Here is an 18,109-nt window from a genome sequence, read left to right as displayed (position 1 = left end):
GCCTTCCTAGTTACTGAAATGAGTCTGAGAACAGTGACTTCACTAGCTAATTGCTCATCAGTAATTGAAAACTAGCATGCTGGACGGGCTTTGAACTGCTGGAAGTCTGTGGTTTTCTCTATTTTTCACTAGTGCTTCTCCATGGCCAATAAGGGTCAGCATGACCCCGAGTTATTTTTCTAGTGCCTCACCTTCAGAAGTTCCCTAAAATGAATAGGCAATGTGGGGTGCTTTGAGATCTCAGAATATAGTTTACAATGCTTCTCATGTTATAGATGGAGAGATGGAGCCTGAAAAGGCAAGAGACTTTTCCAAAGTTACAACACAGTGGCAGGACAGGACCCAGCACTGAACACCTTCTGGAAGTTCAGGTGACCACTGGCTCAACTGCAGGGTTACATCTCTATCTTGGTCACCATGTCCTCTCCATGTGGCCCAGCCTTTGCACAAGAGAAACCAGAATCTTCTCAAACTAGGATTCGCAACAACCTCAAAGTTAGGACTATGCCACCCTAACATACTCATAATGTTCATCAGCAGAAACTCTCAGTGTATGTGTTACACTGAGGCTATCAAAAGCACTTGATTAAATAAAACTTACAAAAACAGTACTAAGCAAACTTTTTTTTTTTTGCTGTAAACTGATTTAAAGAAAAAGGAATGAGTTCATCATTGAGAGAAGAACATCTGACATTGATTAACTATCATTTACTTTAAAGTGAATTAAACATGAAATTACCTTTGAAGGTTTCGAGTTCCTTCCTGTAGAAAAAAGAGAAAATGTAAATTTATTTGAGTTATAATTACATACAGTGTTATATTAGATTCAGGTGTGCACGATTCAACAATTCTATACATTGCTCAGTGCTCATCATGATAAATGTCATCACCATCTGTCACCAAACAACATTATTACAATATTATTGACTATATTCCCTATGCAGTACTTTCCATCTCCATGACTTATTTATTTTATAACTAGAAATTTATACGTCTTCATCCCCTTTATTTCCCCCACCCCCCCTCCTCTGCCCTCTGGCAACCACAGGTTTGTTATTCTATTTAAGGGTCTGGGATTTTTTTTTTTTGTCTGTTAAGAAAATGCAAATTTTAAAATACTCTATTCCCAATGGAAAGTGCTCTTAGATTATATTATAATAAAAATGCATATACTTTAAAAGCCCAGAGTGGTGTTTCTGGATGTTCACTTATGTTTTACTGAAATTACCAATACAATTAGTATACAGAAACTATTTTCAGTTTTTCTATTACTTTATTAATGGTTTTTTAAAAAATTCTACCAGAATTAAACAATTAAAATATTGAAACACTTATAAAAAACCAAAAAGCATTTTAATATCAGCAACGAACCATCCTGTATATATAAGAATCAGTTTATAAAAGCACGTAACAATTTGTTCAACATTAAGTAATAGATTTTTAAGATCTTTGGTTAAAAATCACCTAGAATACAAACAGTTATTTCCTTTTTTAAGTGAAAGAGGAAACTCATATCAAAGGACTGAGGTCCACAGCTCATCCTGACACAAAAGGGCCAAGCCTCCAGGACATGCTCTGGTTTGTAATTTTGTCAGTGTCAATTAAGGATCCTGAAATACCCAGTTTCCTGGGGGAAATGTAGAGCAGCAGAAAACAGATGAACAATCAGAAAACAAAACATTTTTGACAAAGAAGTCAAAGCAAGTTGTTTTCAGGTCTTCCTTCTTAATTTTCTAACTTGATTTTCCCCTCATTATCAGTACTCATAAAAAGTAATGTTGAGGAGGTCAATTTATTTAGTAAAAGCTTGTTATCCCACTCAAAATAGGAGACATTTATCTCTTATTTGCACTCTAGGTTTTACTAAAGATCTAGGGCTATTTTGAATTCAAGAGTCAGTATTCCACACTACTAATTACAATACCCCCTCACGTTCCAAAATAGTTGACTATAATTAACAGCTGGTGGAGGGGATGGGCAAGCTGCCCGCTGGAAGGCCAGACACGTAATCCTCTTGTCACAGCCAAGGGAAGGCTCTAAAATCAGATGGTCACCTCACTCCTCTTTTCTGGAAATACCAACTCCTCATTACAACGCTCCAGCAATGTAGTTCATTAACTGAGACAAAGAATGTTATTTTCAATCCCATATTTAAAAAAAAAAATAAAAATAAAGGCAATTGTTTCCCTTCAGCCAACAGTCTCCACCTCATTCTTGAAAGATTAATTAGGTACAAGTTAAACATGCCTAAATCTTTATTCTCCAATAATGGGTGAAACTGGAAATACCTGAGAGGCAACATGGATCATAAGAGAACACCTTACAAAGATACCTTCCATTTGCTTCCTACTGATGCCCTCACGTGAGCAAGTCCCCAAGCCCCCAGAAGGGTGAAAGAGATAGAGCCCTCTGTTTCATATTCTAATGGGCGATTCTTTTCTGATTAGAAGCTCTAGAGTGCGGTTGGCTTCCTGTCTTTTAGAATGTGTAACAGTTGGGATCCCTGGGTGGCGCGGTGGTTTAGCGCCTGCCTTTGGCCCAGGGCGCGATCCTGGAGACCCGGAATCGAATCCCACGTCGGGCTCCCCGTGCATGGAGCCTGCTTCTCCCTCTGCCTATGTCTCTGCCCCTCTCTCTCTCTCTCTGTGACTATCATAAAAAAAAAAAAAAAATTAAAAAAAAAAAAAGAATGTGTAACAGTTAGCAAAATTCCCAAAAGACACCTTGTGTTTTAAAAAGCTGGAACTCGAGAGTAACAATTTCAGAGGCGTTTGCCCCACTCCCACCCCTAAATCCCCACAACTAAAAGCCAGACAAATCATCCAGTGTCTGTTTTGTCACCAGGTGGCTGCCTGATGTAGGAAAGCTGCCTTTCATCAGGAGGTGCACGCTCACCTCTCGACCTCCAAGCTGCCCTGTCACCTCAGTGGGAAGGTGCCCACCGGGAAACAGGAAGAAGCCTCGCCACGCACTCGGTGTCTGCATCCTCTGTTTACAGAGTATCATGACCCACACTGTTAATAAAATCTCTGAGAAACTTCCTTCCTGACAGGAAATCATTCCTGTCCCCACTTCCTAAAAAAGAAGATGGGCTGAGGTAGTGAAGGGAAGGAAAATTGTGGTTGAAAGGAAAATCAGTGTTAGGGAACTTCGAGAGAATGGATACAGTAAAGCAGTGGCACTGAAAGCCCTAGTTTCTAGGGTGGACTGCACATTTATTAGGGGTCATAAGCATCTGGAGGTACACATGACGTAAGAGAAGAGATAGCCAGGCATGCCAAGCAGACACGACAGTGAGCCTGAAAGCACGGAGGCCAGATGATGCAGGTTATGTATTGAGGCAAGAGAGCAAACACTTGAGAACTGTGGGCTGAACGAAGAGAAAGGTGTGGGAGATAAGGTTAAAAAGGTAGAGGGTTCTGAGTGCCAGGCTAAAAGGATCTGGTTTTATTTTTAGCAGAACAGCAGGAGCAAAGCTGTGCTTTAGGAAGAACATTCTAGCTGTGATGGATAGATCTACTGACAAGGGAGAGAATAAAAGCAAGGAGTACTCAGGAAACTACAGAGGAGTTTGAACAAGAGCTAATTAGTGCCTGGGAAGAGCAACATAAGTGGCAAGGGCGATGAACAGGAGTCCAGTTTGCAAAATGCCACAGAGAAGACTCTCGATAGTCCTGGCAACTGATCCCATGGGCATAAGCGGAGGAAAGAGAGGAGTACATTCACTGTGAAGGTTCCAGTCTGGACCCCTGGAGGAAGGCTAGTCTGTTAATAACAGAACACTCAGAAAGAGGAACAGTGCGTGAGTTCAGGATGGAAATTGATGAGATAATCTGGTGATGCTGAAAGACATGATGCCCACCCCCTGCGTAGGCTACTTAAAAATCTAGCTCCTACAGATTCCTACTCCTGACTTCCCAGGCAGTCTGGAAGGGATTCCAACTTGGCTTCCAGACCCTACCCCTGCAGAGTCAAGGTCACCAACAATCACATGTTGCCAAATGCAATAGTCACTTCTCACTTTTCATCTGAATCCCTCAGCAGCATTTTTTTTTATTTTTATTTATTTATTTATGATAGTCACACAGAGAGAGAAAGAGGCAGACACACAGGCAGAGGGAGAAGCAGGCTCCATGCACCGGGAGCCCGACGTGGGATTCGATCCCGGGTCTCCAGGATCGCGCCCTGGGCCAAAGGCAGGCTCCAAACTGCTGCGCCACCCAGGGATCCCCCTCAGCAGCATTTGATCCAACTGGCAACTCCTTGAGAAAGTTCCTCTAGTTTTTCCTACTTTCTTGGATTCTTTTGCTAGCCCCTCCAACTCTTCCAGACTACTGGGCTGGAGCACTCATGGTAAGACTGGTTTGGGGCTCGCTCTCTCTCTCCTTTGCTTACATTCTCTCACAAAGCAATTTCATCCAGCTACATAACCTAAAATACCAACTATATGCTGCCTTCTCAATTTATATTTCCTATTTTGATCTCTTCTCTGAGCTCTAACACACACATGCAACTGCCTGTTTGATAGCTCTACTCAAGCAGCGGAGGCTTCTCAAGCAGCATTTGCAAGACAGCTTATTCTTCCTCCAGTCCCCTGCACGTCAATTAACAGCATTACCAACTTCCTCAAGTTTGGTTTATCCATTCCTTCATTCTTCATATCCAATACACCAAGAAACCCTGTCATTTCTACCTCAAAACATATCCTGAATTCATCCATTTCTCTCCATCATCACTGTTATCAACCTTGTATCCATTTTCTTATACTGAATGTAATCTTTGTTGTATCCAATCATTCATTTAACAAAAATTTACTGAGCCTTACACACTAGGAATAACGCTAGGTGTGGAATATGCATGTCCCCTAACCTCAAGGGACTCCAGCAGGAGAGACAGAGGAGTAAAGTGACAATTAGAAATCGATCTTGCAAATGAATGCTCTGACAATGATAGGGTGAGGCTTCTCTAAGACTAAAGAAGAGGGAGCAACTCAGACACTTTGGTTTGTAACAAAGGCTTTCTGGAGGAGCAAGGACAGGACTGAGTTTTGAAGGATGACGGGTAGCACTTCCTGAGGACATGGTAGATGTTCTACTCTTAACCATTATGTCACTCTCAGCTAACCAAATGAAAGGCACAGGTTCAGCAGGTGTTTTAAGTTCTGGTCATGTTCCAGATCCTATTAGAAATGGAAATGACAATGATCAGTGTAAAACAATTTTCAAGTTCATCTTTTCCATGAAGATATCCCTGACACTCAACTGGCAGTTTCCCCTCATCTAAACTCCTGTAACGCTTAACTCCATCACTATTATAAACCCTCATGTGCTTGCCTTGTGATGTGGTTATTTCTGCGCAGACATCACCTCTACAATTACACTGCTGAGCTCCTGACATGCACAGATCATGTCTCATCCACCGTGATCATACACGGGCAGAGTCAGACCCAACCAACATTCAGAAAATCAAGGAATGACTAAGATGTGCTTCTTCCAGAAAGCCCTTCCTGTCACTATAAAGAACTTTAGTCTTTTTTTTTTTTTAATTTTTTTTTTTTTTTATGATAGTCATACAGAGAGAGGGAGAGAGAGAGAGGCAGAGACACAGGCAGAGGGAGAAGCAGGCTCCATGCACCGGGAGCCCGACGTGGGACTCAATCCCGGGTCTCCAGGATCGCGCCCTGGGCCAAAGGCAGGCGCTAAACCGCTGCGCCACCCAGGGATCCCCATAAAGAACTTTAGTCTTTATTAAAAAGTCTGATCACATAGTATTTCATTTGATAAAAACTTGTTTGCCATTTTCATTTCCAAAATTTTGAGTCTCTTCTTTTTCATGGTTTAATTGTATTTTCTTACAATCAAATAAGTGGAAAGAACTGAAATACTCTTTTAGGCTTTACCATATTTTCAAATTTACTCGGTTCAGCAAATGCCTTTACAAAATTCAGCATAACGAAGCCTGAAACTAAAACATTCAACAAATAACACCAGACTCAAAATCTAATAATATTTCCAAAGGGTGAAAGTGCTATTTAATCATTTTCTCTACAGGGGTTGAGTTACAAGGGCAGAATAAAAAGAACAAAAACATCATACTAATAAATCTGTGGAATGATCCAGGAAATGTATTAAATCTGTATATGTATAGAAACCAACTAAATCAGACTCACAGATGCAAACTTAACAGATTGGAACCACTGGATAAATATCTCCATAAATACAATCATCTCACAGATGGAAGCACACTCTAAATATTAAACTGCATCCCCTAGGACAAATCCATGACAGAAAGCTAACACAACAATTCTGTGTGGCAAGCTACCACATTCAAAATGCCAACTACAATGTCAACTCTAACATTTTTCTTCACATTTGAAAATATTTAGGGGATTTTTTTTTCAGCAGTGCTTTTTGATTAGAACAGACTCGAAGGGTGTCCCTTTGTTATGCCTGATAGACAGAATGTCACCATGATGGCCTGTTCACAGGAAAGATCTCACAAGACCTCTTTCAAAAGGGCCCACCTACCACTCATTATCATCAAGTCTGTTGTTCTCAGCATCCTATAGTCATGAAAATGTGTATCCTTACAGGCTTGGTGGGTTTGGGGTGGATTGGGAAGAATTAGAAATCCCTGTTGTTATTTATTCCTTACATAGATCCTGCCCAGGGGATGTGCTGCAGAATATTTTTAACATTACCTGTAAAACGAAACCTCTTGAAAAGCAGCTAGTTCATTGTAAAAACTGCACGAAGTCTTTATACACCATGCTATTAACACAATTTTATTTATTTATCTACTTTGGGAAAGCACGGCCTAAAAAGTAATAAAATGACAGGATCCCAGAATATTGGCATTTAAAGTTGAAAAGAATCTGAATGATATGGTAATAAATATTTGGAATAAAAAGAATGCCCCCCTAAAAGATAATGAAGGTCTAGGAAATCAGCTGATTGGTGTCAGCACTAAGTTACATATGGATTAAATTACCCCAAAACTTGCAAGACAATTACTTTCCTAGGACTGTTTTCCATGCAAATATATTGGAGTTTAAGAGAGATGCGGTGGTTGAAGAAGCAGGATAAAGGAGGATGAGATAGGAATAAGGAATGTTTACTGAGTTTTTACTATGTAACACATATACAATGAAGAAAACAGAGCTTGAGGATCAAAGGCTACACAGTTAATAAGGGATAGGCCTGGGAATAAAATCTGTGCCTCTCTCGGACTCCAAGCCTGTGCAATCTGTGGCATCCAGAATGCAGTTCAAGGGCACAGAGCCTCCATAAATACAAGTCGTGGCTGGCCTGAGATATTGCAGCCCCCCCAGAAAGTACCTAAGTAAACCACCAAGTCTACTGGATACAAGTCACGTGTATATATAGTCAAAGAGACACTCCCAAATTGTTGGGCAACATCTAAAGCCACTTAGCTCTATGAAAGCACATTCCTTTTTAGGAAACATGAAACTAAAATCGAATGCCACCATCACTAATGTGAACAATAAGTGAAGACCCAGGATGCCCTTGAAAATACCTTGTCAGTTTCAAAGTCTGTTAAACACCTTTATTCTCATGGATGTACTGAAAAGTATTCAGTGACTAACCCATGATAACTAATTGATTTTTAAATTATAAAATAAGTGCAAGAATTCTAATACCTTCATATTACTAATTTCTTTAATTCAATTTTTTAAATTGCCCATCCAGTTTCCTTATTTTTTTTATACACTTTTTTTTAAAGATTTTATTTATTAGAGACACAGAGAGAGAAAGAGAGAGGCAGAGACACAGGCAGAGGGAGAAGCAGGCTTCATGCAGGGAGCCTGATGTGGGACTCGATCCTGGGTCTCCAGGATCACGTGGGACTCGATCCCCGGTCTCCAGGATCACGCCCTGGCCTGGAGGCGGCGCTAAACGGCTGAGCCACCGGGGCTGCCCTCCAGTTTCCTTAAACAAACTATCTATCATCCATCATTGCCAAGGCAGTGGTCTGTTGTTTCTCGGCATTGTACAGCCATGCCACACCACCTGAAACTGTATGTCCCCACAGGCACAGGGAGTCTATGGCTGATAAGGTAGAAGGTGGATTAAAGGAAGAAAATCATGTATCCTACGTCCAAACGTATCTGTGATCCCGTGGTACCACTACAGAAAAGCCTTGCTTGCTCATTTTTATAATTAGCAGTCACGAGAGCTGAAGTGATCAAAGCTCTGAGAGAAGCAAGATTGTTTTCATACTCCACAGCATCCAACCCCAGAGTATGGACAGTTTTGTGTGGAGCTAATATAAAGAATATGAACAGACTTAAAAGCATGAGAGACATTGGTCTGGTGTAGTTTTGCCACTCCCTGGCTCTACAACTCCCATAGTCTGATTTTCCTTGCTGATAAAAAGGAGAGTAGACCTCCTCATCATTATGAGAATTCTCTGAGTTAATTCAGACTACAGTTTTTAAGCACAGTGCCTGGTACATAGTAAATGCTAATTAAATGCTCCTGTTACCTACTTAACACAATCATCATAACTTAGTTTTTATCTTGAAGATGGTGATAAGTCTTAATCATATCTGTATGACTACATGTATCATACATGTAATGTATGTATGTATAATCTGTATATTAGAAAAAAATGATGGAAATATAAATGGTCTGAGGGACACGATTTTAGACAGGAAGACTAAAGAGGAACCTGTCACTATACCTGAGGCTGCACAAAATGTGGGCTGGAAAGGATCAGCGAAAACAGAAAGGCAAGAACAGATTCAAGAAATACTGGACTGGCTACTGAGGAAAGATGGCAGGAGAGGGGGAAAGAAATCATGACAACTCCCATGCCTGTGCAGTGGGTAGACCTGTAGATGGCGATGCCTTGTTGAGGTAAGAAAAGGTCAAGTGCTTCAGTGGAATATAATTTGGGACAGGCTGCTCCTGAGATGTCTGTTGAGATGTCCAGATGGCAGCTGATTCTGTGGACAAGAAGAGAGATCTAGGGCAGCTCAGGTGGCTCAGCAGTTTAGCACCGCCTTCAGCCCGGGGCCTGATCCTGGAGACCCAGGATTAAGTCCCACGTCAGGCTCCCTGCATGGAGCCTGCTTCTCCCTCTGCCTGTGTCTCTGTGCCTCTCTCTCTTTCATAAGTAAATAAAATCTTAAAAAAAAAAAAAAAAAGAGAGAGAGAGAGAGAGATCTAAACTGAAGACAGTGATTTGATTGCGGTCACCACGTAGATGGTAGATGAACCAAGGAGCTGGAGGGACTACCTGGGGAAGGTATACAGAATGGGAAGAGGCAATAAACAAGAACAGGGAATACCAACATTAAACACCTGAAACTGAAAACTAATCTAGGATAGAGAAGCAAACTTGGGATGATAGTGTTGTAGAAGTCAAGAATGGACAGTTCTAATAAGTCAGGTTAATAAGGATTTGTCAATGGACGCGGCTTCCTAAGAAACTAAGGAAAAAAAGATACAAATAAAATATTCAAAGTACATCATGGGTTGTATCTCTATTAATATCTTCATGTCACACAATCTTTATATAATCTTCTTTATTAATACTTTAACCAGTATGCCAAGCATCTTGTCCATTCATTTGAATGAATAAATAAATCTTTTTAAAAGTTTGCTTATGAGGTAAAATAGTGTTTTAACTTTCCTTGAAGTCAGTCCAGTGTTTATAATTTTAGGGGATACATTGTTTTTTAAATCCATGTAAAAGCACAGAATCTTGCTATCAAATGATAAGTTCTCATCTGAGTTCATATTTGAGAGCTATAATATCAGGTTCTATTTTCTCCTCCTTGAAGTAATATGTTATTTTATATGACAGTAATGCACTTGTCTGGTATCAGCATAAGGAGAAGAGTTTGTCATAAACAAAACATGGCATGAAACTTCCAGAGAATAAGGAAAACACTGCTCACTTTGGAAGAGAATGTACCTCTTTGAAATCCAGTAGTTAATGACTGAATGCCCTTTGAAACGACGGCAGTGCCAATTCTCTGAGCCAGAAAGAAAACTAGAAATGATAGAAGGCAGGTAGAGAGATCACAGAGAAATGGGGCCAATATAACCATGTGAGAGCACAGCCCAAGAGGGTTTGGGTACAGAAGAGAAGAGGAACACTCCCTTTCTGGTTGCTGCCTTTGCCCTGATTTTTCTGGCCACTGACCACAGAATGAGCAGATAGGGGAGGCTCCTAAGCACGTGTCTGCTTGTCCCACCTCTATAATCCATCAAGAACTCGAGAAAAGTAAGAGAAGCAAAGGGCCCTTTTAGCCACAATCACCTGAAGACTAAAATAACCGGTTTCCTACTTTTGAAAACATCTCTGAAAAAGAGTAACCGATGAGGAGACATAACAAACTCCAAAGTGGTACTGGGCCATATAAGATGTAAATTATTACTGTGAATTTAGCAAACTGATTCTAGAACACTGAAAGTTATTACAGACTCTGTAAGTTACAGTGCAAAAGCTACAACCAATCAGAAAAAGGATTACCTTTTTTTTTTCATAAACCCAGGATAATCATATTTGTCTGAATTTCAGTAAACCCTTTCTCAAGGTTGCTGTATTTTTAGTCTTGACCACTCTCAACTGCAAATATAAAATTTAAGTTTTTATTATCTCTCTTAAAACATCTTTACAAGCTCCAACATATAGAATTGCATTTGTACAACTGGGAGAAAAAGTTCAGGAAAAGAATACTGTAAACCAATTAGAGAAATATTATTTTTAAAGAATCAAGACAGAACATGAGCTTTTAATGTTGATGGCAAACAGATACTCGTTGTTCAAAATAAAGCTTGAAGAACTTAAATATCAGTCCTGAACTATATTTACTGTCAACCCAAGTATCTAATAACCTGTTAAAATATTCTAGCTACATCTGTTCTTGTGACTATGTATAAAGTCTAAAACTGTCAAGATTTATTCTCTGACACTTCAGAATAAGAATTTGTTGAATTCCTTGCCAACTCATAAGCTTAGGTTTCATTTTCAAAGAAAATGTAAGATTTGATTACAAATTCATGAACCCCATAAAATCATAGCTTGCTAGCAAGAGGTCACTGGCTCAGCAGGTGTGATGATTATAGTGTAATAAATACAATAATTTACTATCAATTAACCACCTGGGAACCATCTAAAACTGGCATCTAATAGGGAAGTAGGAAGAATAAGGAGAAAAATGGAGAGACAGGTCTGGGCCTTTTTTTCATCTTCCATGCCTCTAAATATTCTAATTAAAGATTACTCAGCAAACATGGAGATAACCAAGTTCGGAACTTACCAAGTAAATTGTTACAATAACTGGCTATTTTAATGCCCTTGCCTGCTAATTCTAACATCCATATCAGTTCTGAACTGCTTTTGATTGGTTATCTCCATGTTTGCTGAGTAATCTTTAATTAGATGCTACACATCGTGATTTACCTTACTGGGTGCTAGATATTTGTGTTTCTTTACGAATGTTCTTGAGCTTTGTTTTGGGATACAGTTAATTTCCTTGGAAACAATCTGGTCCTTTCGATGCCTACTTTCATGATTTGTTAAACAGCTCTGGAGCAGGACACATTTGGGGGCTAATTATACCCCCTACTGAGAGAAGACTTCTGAGTGCTCTTCCCAATGCCACATGAATCACAAGTTTTTCCAGTCTGGCTGTTGAGAACAGGCCCTGTGTTAACAGCAGGAACTGTTAGCTAGTCCTTTGTGGGTTTTTTTCCCTCCTGCCTCCAGGAGTTTATTCACATGCATTATCAGTGCTCTGCTGGATATTCAAGGGGCACCCTAGGCAGATTTCCGGGATTCTCTCTGTGCAGTCCTCTCTGGGACTGTGTCACCGCACATGTTTGCTGTCCTTCAAGGACAGACTTCTCTTCTTTGCCTGTTGTCCAGGGTCTTAAAAAGCACTGTTTTGTTTGGTTTTCTGTTTTATCAGATGGGAAAGTAAATCTGGACCATGTTACTCCATCTTGGGTAAATACAAAATCCACTCCCTTTTTGTCAAAGCAATGCCTAAGGAAAAAGTTCTCCTGATCCACTTTCCATTCAGCATCCAAACCAGACTCCACTGCAAAACCTCAGAAGCTAGTTATTGACTTTCTGCACATCTCCTTTGGATGAGGTACTCTGGACCCTCTCTTCTGGTTCCAGAACCATCCTCACCCTGTAGAATGCCAATGGATTCCTCTGTTCTATTCTCAGCAAGGCCCGGCCTGTGTGCTACACTCCTGCCAAGCCTCCCACCACTAGCATCCCCCATTTCCAGAAAGTACAGGCCAGACCTATGCAATGGCCCTCTACATGTCTGGGTTAGTTTGGACAGTCATTTCCGGAAGCTCAGGAGCTTGGCAGATTATTCTCTAGAATGCAAACTGGTCAAATACTACTACAGGTGTGTTATCATGTCTCAAATATATCTCTGACACTTAGCTTGAAAGATTTTTTAAACTTAGTCTACAGGTTACCAAAAAAACACAAACAGAAGAGCATAGTTCCTTAGCATCAGATGTAATACAGAAAGTAAAAGGAGTAACTTTCTTGAATTATGCACAATCACTAAATCCCAACAGAAGCAGTGACCCCCACACAACCACCTACAAAACAGAGTCTCTAGGAGATAACACCCAAGTTTCAAAGTCTGAATCAGTGAAAAATGTTTCTAGAGTTTAGTATACCCCTGAGCAGACAAGCCCGACAGAAGATTGTTAAAATTATGAGTCATTTATAATTAAGTGTACTAAAATCACTTGCTTCTTCAAGATGGAGCTATTTTCAGAGAAATTCTGACACTCTGCTGCATGCTAAAGAAAACAAAGGATCCAGAAATTTGGAAATAAGAGATACTTTAATAAAGGTACATACACACTTATGTATGATTTTGAGGATAATTATTGTGAAAGAGTTTTAGTAAGCATTCTAAGGAACATAATGGTGGCCCTGGAAAGATTAAAACATTCGAAGTCTGAGATCCTACAGTTCTTTTTAGCTCTGAATCTTTATTCTCTTAAACTTAGCTAGAGCTCAGGGGTCAGGGTTTTTGTCCCTATTGTTCTTTCTGCTTAGAACTGTGTAATCATAGATCCTTACATAGCTGCCCTCACTCCCAATTCAGGTCCTAGTTCTCGGGTGCCTTCTCAGAAGAGCATTCCCTGCTCATCCTGGCCACAGTAGCTACCCTCTGCCTCACCATGAGAACATTACCCTGTCTTATTTTCTTCAAATCCTACATAATCATCAGAAATTATGCTTTAGGGATACTTGGATGGCTCAGCAGTTGGGTGCCTGCCTTTGGCTCAGGTCATGATCCCGGGATTTGGGACTGAGTCCCACAATGGGCTCCCTGCAGGGAGCCTGCTTCTCCTCCTGCCTTGGTCTCTGCCTCTCTCACCCTGTCTCTCTCAGGGATAAATAAATCTTTAATAAAAAAAAATTATGCTTTATTATAAGGGTGCCTGGGTGGCACATTCGGTTAGGTGTCCGACTCTTGGGTTTCAGCTCAGATCGTGATCTCAGGTGGTGAGATCAGGCCCCATGTAGGGCTCCGTGTTCAGTGCAAAGTCTGCTTGAGATCCTCTCTCCCTCTGCTCCTCCTGCTCGTTCTAAAATAAACAAATCTTTAAAAAAAAAAATTATACTTTGTTCCACATTTGTCACCTATTACTCCCCAAGCACTATAACTAAAGATGTAAATTGACTGCCAAGTCCATTTTTTTAGCTGCTAGTTAGACAAACATGTGTAATTGGTTTTAAGTTCTTTATTTTGGCTCCCGTACAAAATACTAACTCTTGTCAATTATGTCCAAATAAAAAACAAAAGAAAACAAAAACAAAATATTAACTCTTCAACTCTTCTTACCTGACGACCTGTTTATTTCCTACTGCAAGGAATCCATGAGTTAGATGTGTATGGCTAATTATCTGACAACTTAGCACTGGTATCAATACCTGTCTTCTGCCTATAACCACATTCTGTCCACAATATGATGTTTTACTATTTACCATGGCAAGGTCTGTCCCTGCCTATAAAAGGTATCAGTAATAGTTACATCACTTTATATGCAGAAGTTATTAGATAGAAAAGCTATTTATGGGTGTTTTCTCTCTACAACTATATAGTTCCTTGAATGTCACTTTCATTAACTCCCATTAGATGCCCTTCTTCATTGCAGAAATACCTGGGTTGGATTCATTCAAATATCTTTCAAGGGCAGATAAGAGCTCTGGGGATCTTCCCTAGGAATGTTCTGAAGTGGTGTGTTTCTCTCTCCCCATGGTGAGAATCACTGCCACAGTAAACCACCATTACTGCTGGGAACAGGCCCTGTTCTTTTATAGAGGGCAGGAAGCTATTTTCTGTGTTAGAAACGCACATCAGATGTATGACAAAATATCATATATCCATTCTCAACTACAGATGCATTGGTATCAACACCTAGACTGATTCTGTTCTACCTTAAAAGAAAAAAAAAAAAAAAGACAAGTTTGAGGAGACTGGGGATCTTGTCTCTTTTTTTTTTTTTTTTTAAATTTTTTTTAATTTTTATTTATTTATGATAGTCACAGAGAGAGAGAGAGAGAGAGAGAGAGAGAGAGAGAGAGAGAGAGGCAGAGACACAGGCAGAGGGAGAAGCAGGCTCCATGCACCGGGAGCCCGACGTGGGACTCGATCCCGGGTCTCCAGGATCGCGCCCTGGGCCAAAGGCAGGCGCCAAACCGTTGCGCCACCCAGGGATCCCGGGATCTTGTCTCTGATGCTGGGCTCCACACAGGTCATTTCCTGCTCCTCAGTTTCCTCCTTAACTCCAATCATCGCTGCCCTGCACTCCACAGGCTAAGTTAGAAAATGCCTCGGAGCCTATTGTAGAGACTGTTAGCACAAGAGGTACATAAGAATTTTACCCTTCATCCCTTACTCTCCCCATCCCATCCAGCTGTCTACTCCAGATTTTCTGGAAATCTGCAGAGCATGCATTTAGTTTTTTTTTATTTTTTTATTTTATTTTATTTTTTTTTTTAATTTTTATTTATTTATGATAGTCACAGAGAGAGAGAGAGAGAGAGAGAGGCAGAGACACAGACAGAGGGAGAAGCAGGCTCCATGCACCGGGAGCCCGACGTGGGATTCGATCCTGGGTCTCCAGGATCACGCCCTGGGCCAAAGGCAGGCGCCAAACCGCTGCGCCACCCAGGGATCCCTGTTTTTTTTTTTATTTTTTAAATAAAATAAAGGAGGTTGGAGGTTACATAGCACACTTATTTTTTATAATTTTTTTTTTTTTTTTTGGAGAGAAAGAGTGCATGCATACATGTACACTGGGAGAGGGGCAGAGAAAGAGGGACAGAAAATCCCAAGGAGAGTCTGACATGAGGCCTGATCGCACAACCTTGAGACCATGACCTGAGCTGAAATCAGGAGTTGGGTGCTACGGGTGCCTCGGTGGCTCAGTTGCTTAAGTAATCTGCCTTCAGCTCAGGTCATGATCCCAAGGTTCTGGGACTGAGAGCCCTGTGTCCAGCTCCCTGCTCAGCAGAGTCTGCTTCTCCCTCTCCCCACTTGTGTTCTCTCTCTCTCGTAAATAAATATATATTAAAAAGAAAAATCAGACACTTAACCAACTGAGCCAGCCAGGCGCTCCAGCATGTAGACATTTTCAATACCTTTTCCCCCATATAGCTAATCTTTTATTACCACGCATTATCTTCTTTAGGAGCAAGAAAAGCCATCAGTTTAGATTGTAGGGCATCTAGTTAAAAACGAAGGTTTATATAGTTTAACGAAGGTTTATTTTTAAGAAACTCTTCCCCATGAATCAGATAATAAGTTTAATTTGGGGGATGGACCAATATGTGAAAATTTCTCAGCGTTATATAATACAGAAAATACCAAGTTACAGAATTTTAATGTGTATTACACACAAATTGGTTTGTGAGCAAGCTAGCTATGAGATGCTGAGTCAAATTCCTTTACTACAGGAATTCCCAGAACTTTGCACTGACATGTACTACAAAGCTCTGTGAGGTAAACACAGGACAGTGTTTCTAGAACTTATTTGATCATGGAATGTTTTGTCAGTGGCAATCTTCTCAGTCTAGAGTGTTTTTTAATTTGGTTTTTGTATTTATCAAAATAATGCATGTGCATTCCTTAAGTCAAATGGTACCCACAGGGTTTATTTATGATGAAGATCAGAGATCTCTGCACCTTTCTGTCCTGCTTCTCACAAGAAGCCACACTCCATTCTTTCAGCTTTTCTTCTGGTAGTTACCTCCATTATTTCCAAGTAATATGCCAACACTGATAATTACTCGTTTTCTTCTATTTTAAATGCCACATATTGATCTGCTGTAGAAGCACAGGATTAGTTTCCTTAAATCCCTCCCTCATACCTGGCAATACAGCATGCTTCTCCACCATCTATATCACAATTCTGGCCTAACGCCACATTAGCTATTACCGAGTTATATTAATGCTGTTTATGACTGAGTCATATGGTGTTTTATTTTCTTGTAAAACTATGTTTTCCCTTAGTGTTAACAGTTGCCTTGTTTACCCCATTTTTAAAACATCACACCTATCACTAATTCATCATCAGACCTGCCATTGGAGGTTATAAAACTTTCAGTGTGATCAAGTGTATGACAACCTCTTAGTTTCACTTTTTTTCCTTGGAAACGTTGCTCTAGGAATCCTCCAGAAGGACTTCCTTCTTCACTCTGATTCCTCACCAGACCTGTTACAAACTTCTCTTTGGCATCCCCCTGGGCATTCCCGTTGTCTCTCTTCTAAACTGGATGGATCCTCACTGCAATTCACGTCTCTTCTGTGTCTGTTCTTCCTTCTCCTTGGTTTACTCCCTTGTCGGTGGAGTATATCCTCCTGCAGTTTCCTGATACACGTGCACATGAACAGAATCTGAGCCCCTGGACGCCTGGAAATTACAATTTCCTCCCACTTGATGAAAATGCTGCTACATAAATGTAAAGCGAGAATCATTTTCTAGTTCTAGGTGCTGCTGAAAAGCTCAAGCTCCTTTTGATTCCTGATCCTTAAGATTTTTCTGAAGACTTTTATGATCTCTATATCTAGTGTGGTGAAATTTTTAAAACTATGCATTGACAATGGATCTTTCCCCACTCACTTTGTCAGATACTTGGTGGGCCCTTTCAAACCTGTTCATATTATTCAGTTCTGAACACTTATTTGGTATTAGTTCTTTAATAAATTTGCTCTTTTTTTCCCTCTTTCTGAAGCTTCTCATGGTCCGATGTGGGACTTAGGAATGAATTCCCTAATTTTCTCAACATTCTTAGCTTTCCTTATCTCTGTGCTCCTTATATAGAGGCCAAACATGATCTCCCAATGCTTCAGTTGAAGTTTACTACTTCTGCTATCATATATTTTATTTCTAAGAGCTCATTCTTGTCTCATTCTTTTCCACAGCATCCAGTTCATGTCTCATAAATGCAAAATGGTCTCTTATGAGGTGGCCTTGTATATATGGGGTTATTCATTACAGTGTCTCTTTGTGCTTCTTCTCCCCTCAGTCTCTCCTTCCTGTGTTTTTAAAAAATTATTAATTTGTATATTTTCTGTTTATTTTGGTCACTTTCACTTTGGAAGCTTTCTTCAATTGGATATTATTCCTCAGCTGTCCATTCATATTTAAGAGTCAAGCACCACAAAGCTGATTAGAAGTCACGTATATAGTGTGGAGCTCAGCATGGGGGTGCTAAGATGCAGACCTGCTTTTCATCAGACCATGCCCCCAAACATCCATATGGCAGGTCTTTTATCTTGGGCTGGTGAATTTCTCAGATGAGCCTTCCAGTATTCTGCACAGGGGATGTACATCTGGCTGCTAGAGTTCTGGGAGCCAGTGAGGAAAGAGGCCGCAACAGCCCTACTGTCTGATATGCCGACTTTCACTTAACATCCCCCATTTTCAATATTCAGTTAACCATTAAACAACATAGGTTTGAATGGCATGGATCCACTTACATGCACTTTTTTTTCAATAAATATAGTACTGTAAATTATTTTCTCATGATTTTCTTAGTAACATTTTTCTGTAGTCTACTTTATTGTAAGGATATAGCATAT

At 40.2% G+C, this 18,109-nt stretch overlaps 1 protein-coding gene across 2 annotated transcripts in view; it reads right to left on the bottom strand.

Moving 5' to 3' along the window:
* Positions 1-18,109, bottom strand: part of DTNBP1 (dystrobrevin binding protein 1) — a 128,790-nt gene that overhangs the window by 59,263 nt on the left and 51,418 nt on the right. For both annotated transcript variants that reach the window (XM_041770265.1, XM_041770266.1), the window contains one exon: positions 740-762. In XM_041770265.1, the coding sequence (XP_041626199.1) occupies positions 740-762 (23 nt within the window). The remainder of the gene's footprint in view (positions 1-739; positions 763-18,109) is intronic.

Source organism: Vulpes lagopus, chromosome 10 (genome assembly GCF_018345385.1).
Source record: "Vulpes lagopus strain Blue_001 chromosome 10, ASM1834538v1, whole genome shotgun sequence".
Lineage (NCBI taxonomy): Eukaryota > Metazoa > Chordata > Mammalia > Carnivora > Canidae > Vulpes > Vulpes lagopus.
This window is presented reverse-complemented; position numbering and strand designations above follow the sequence as displayed.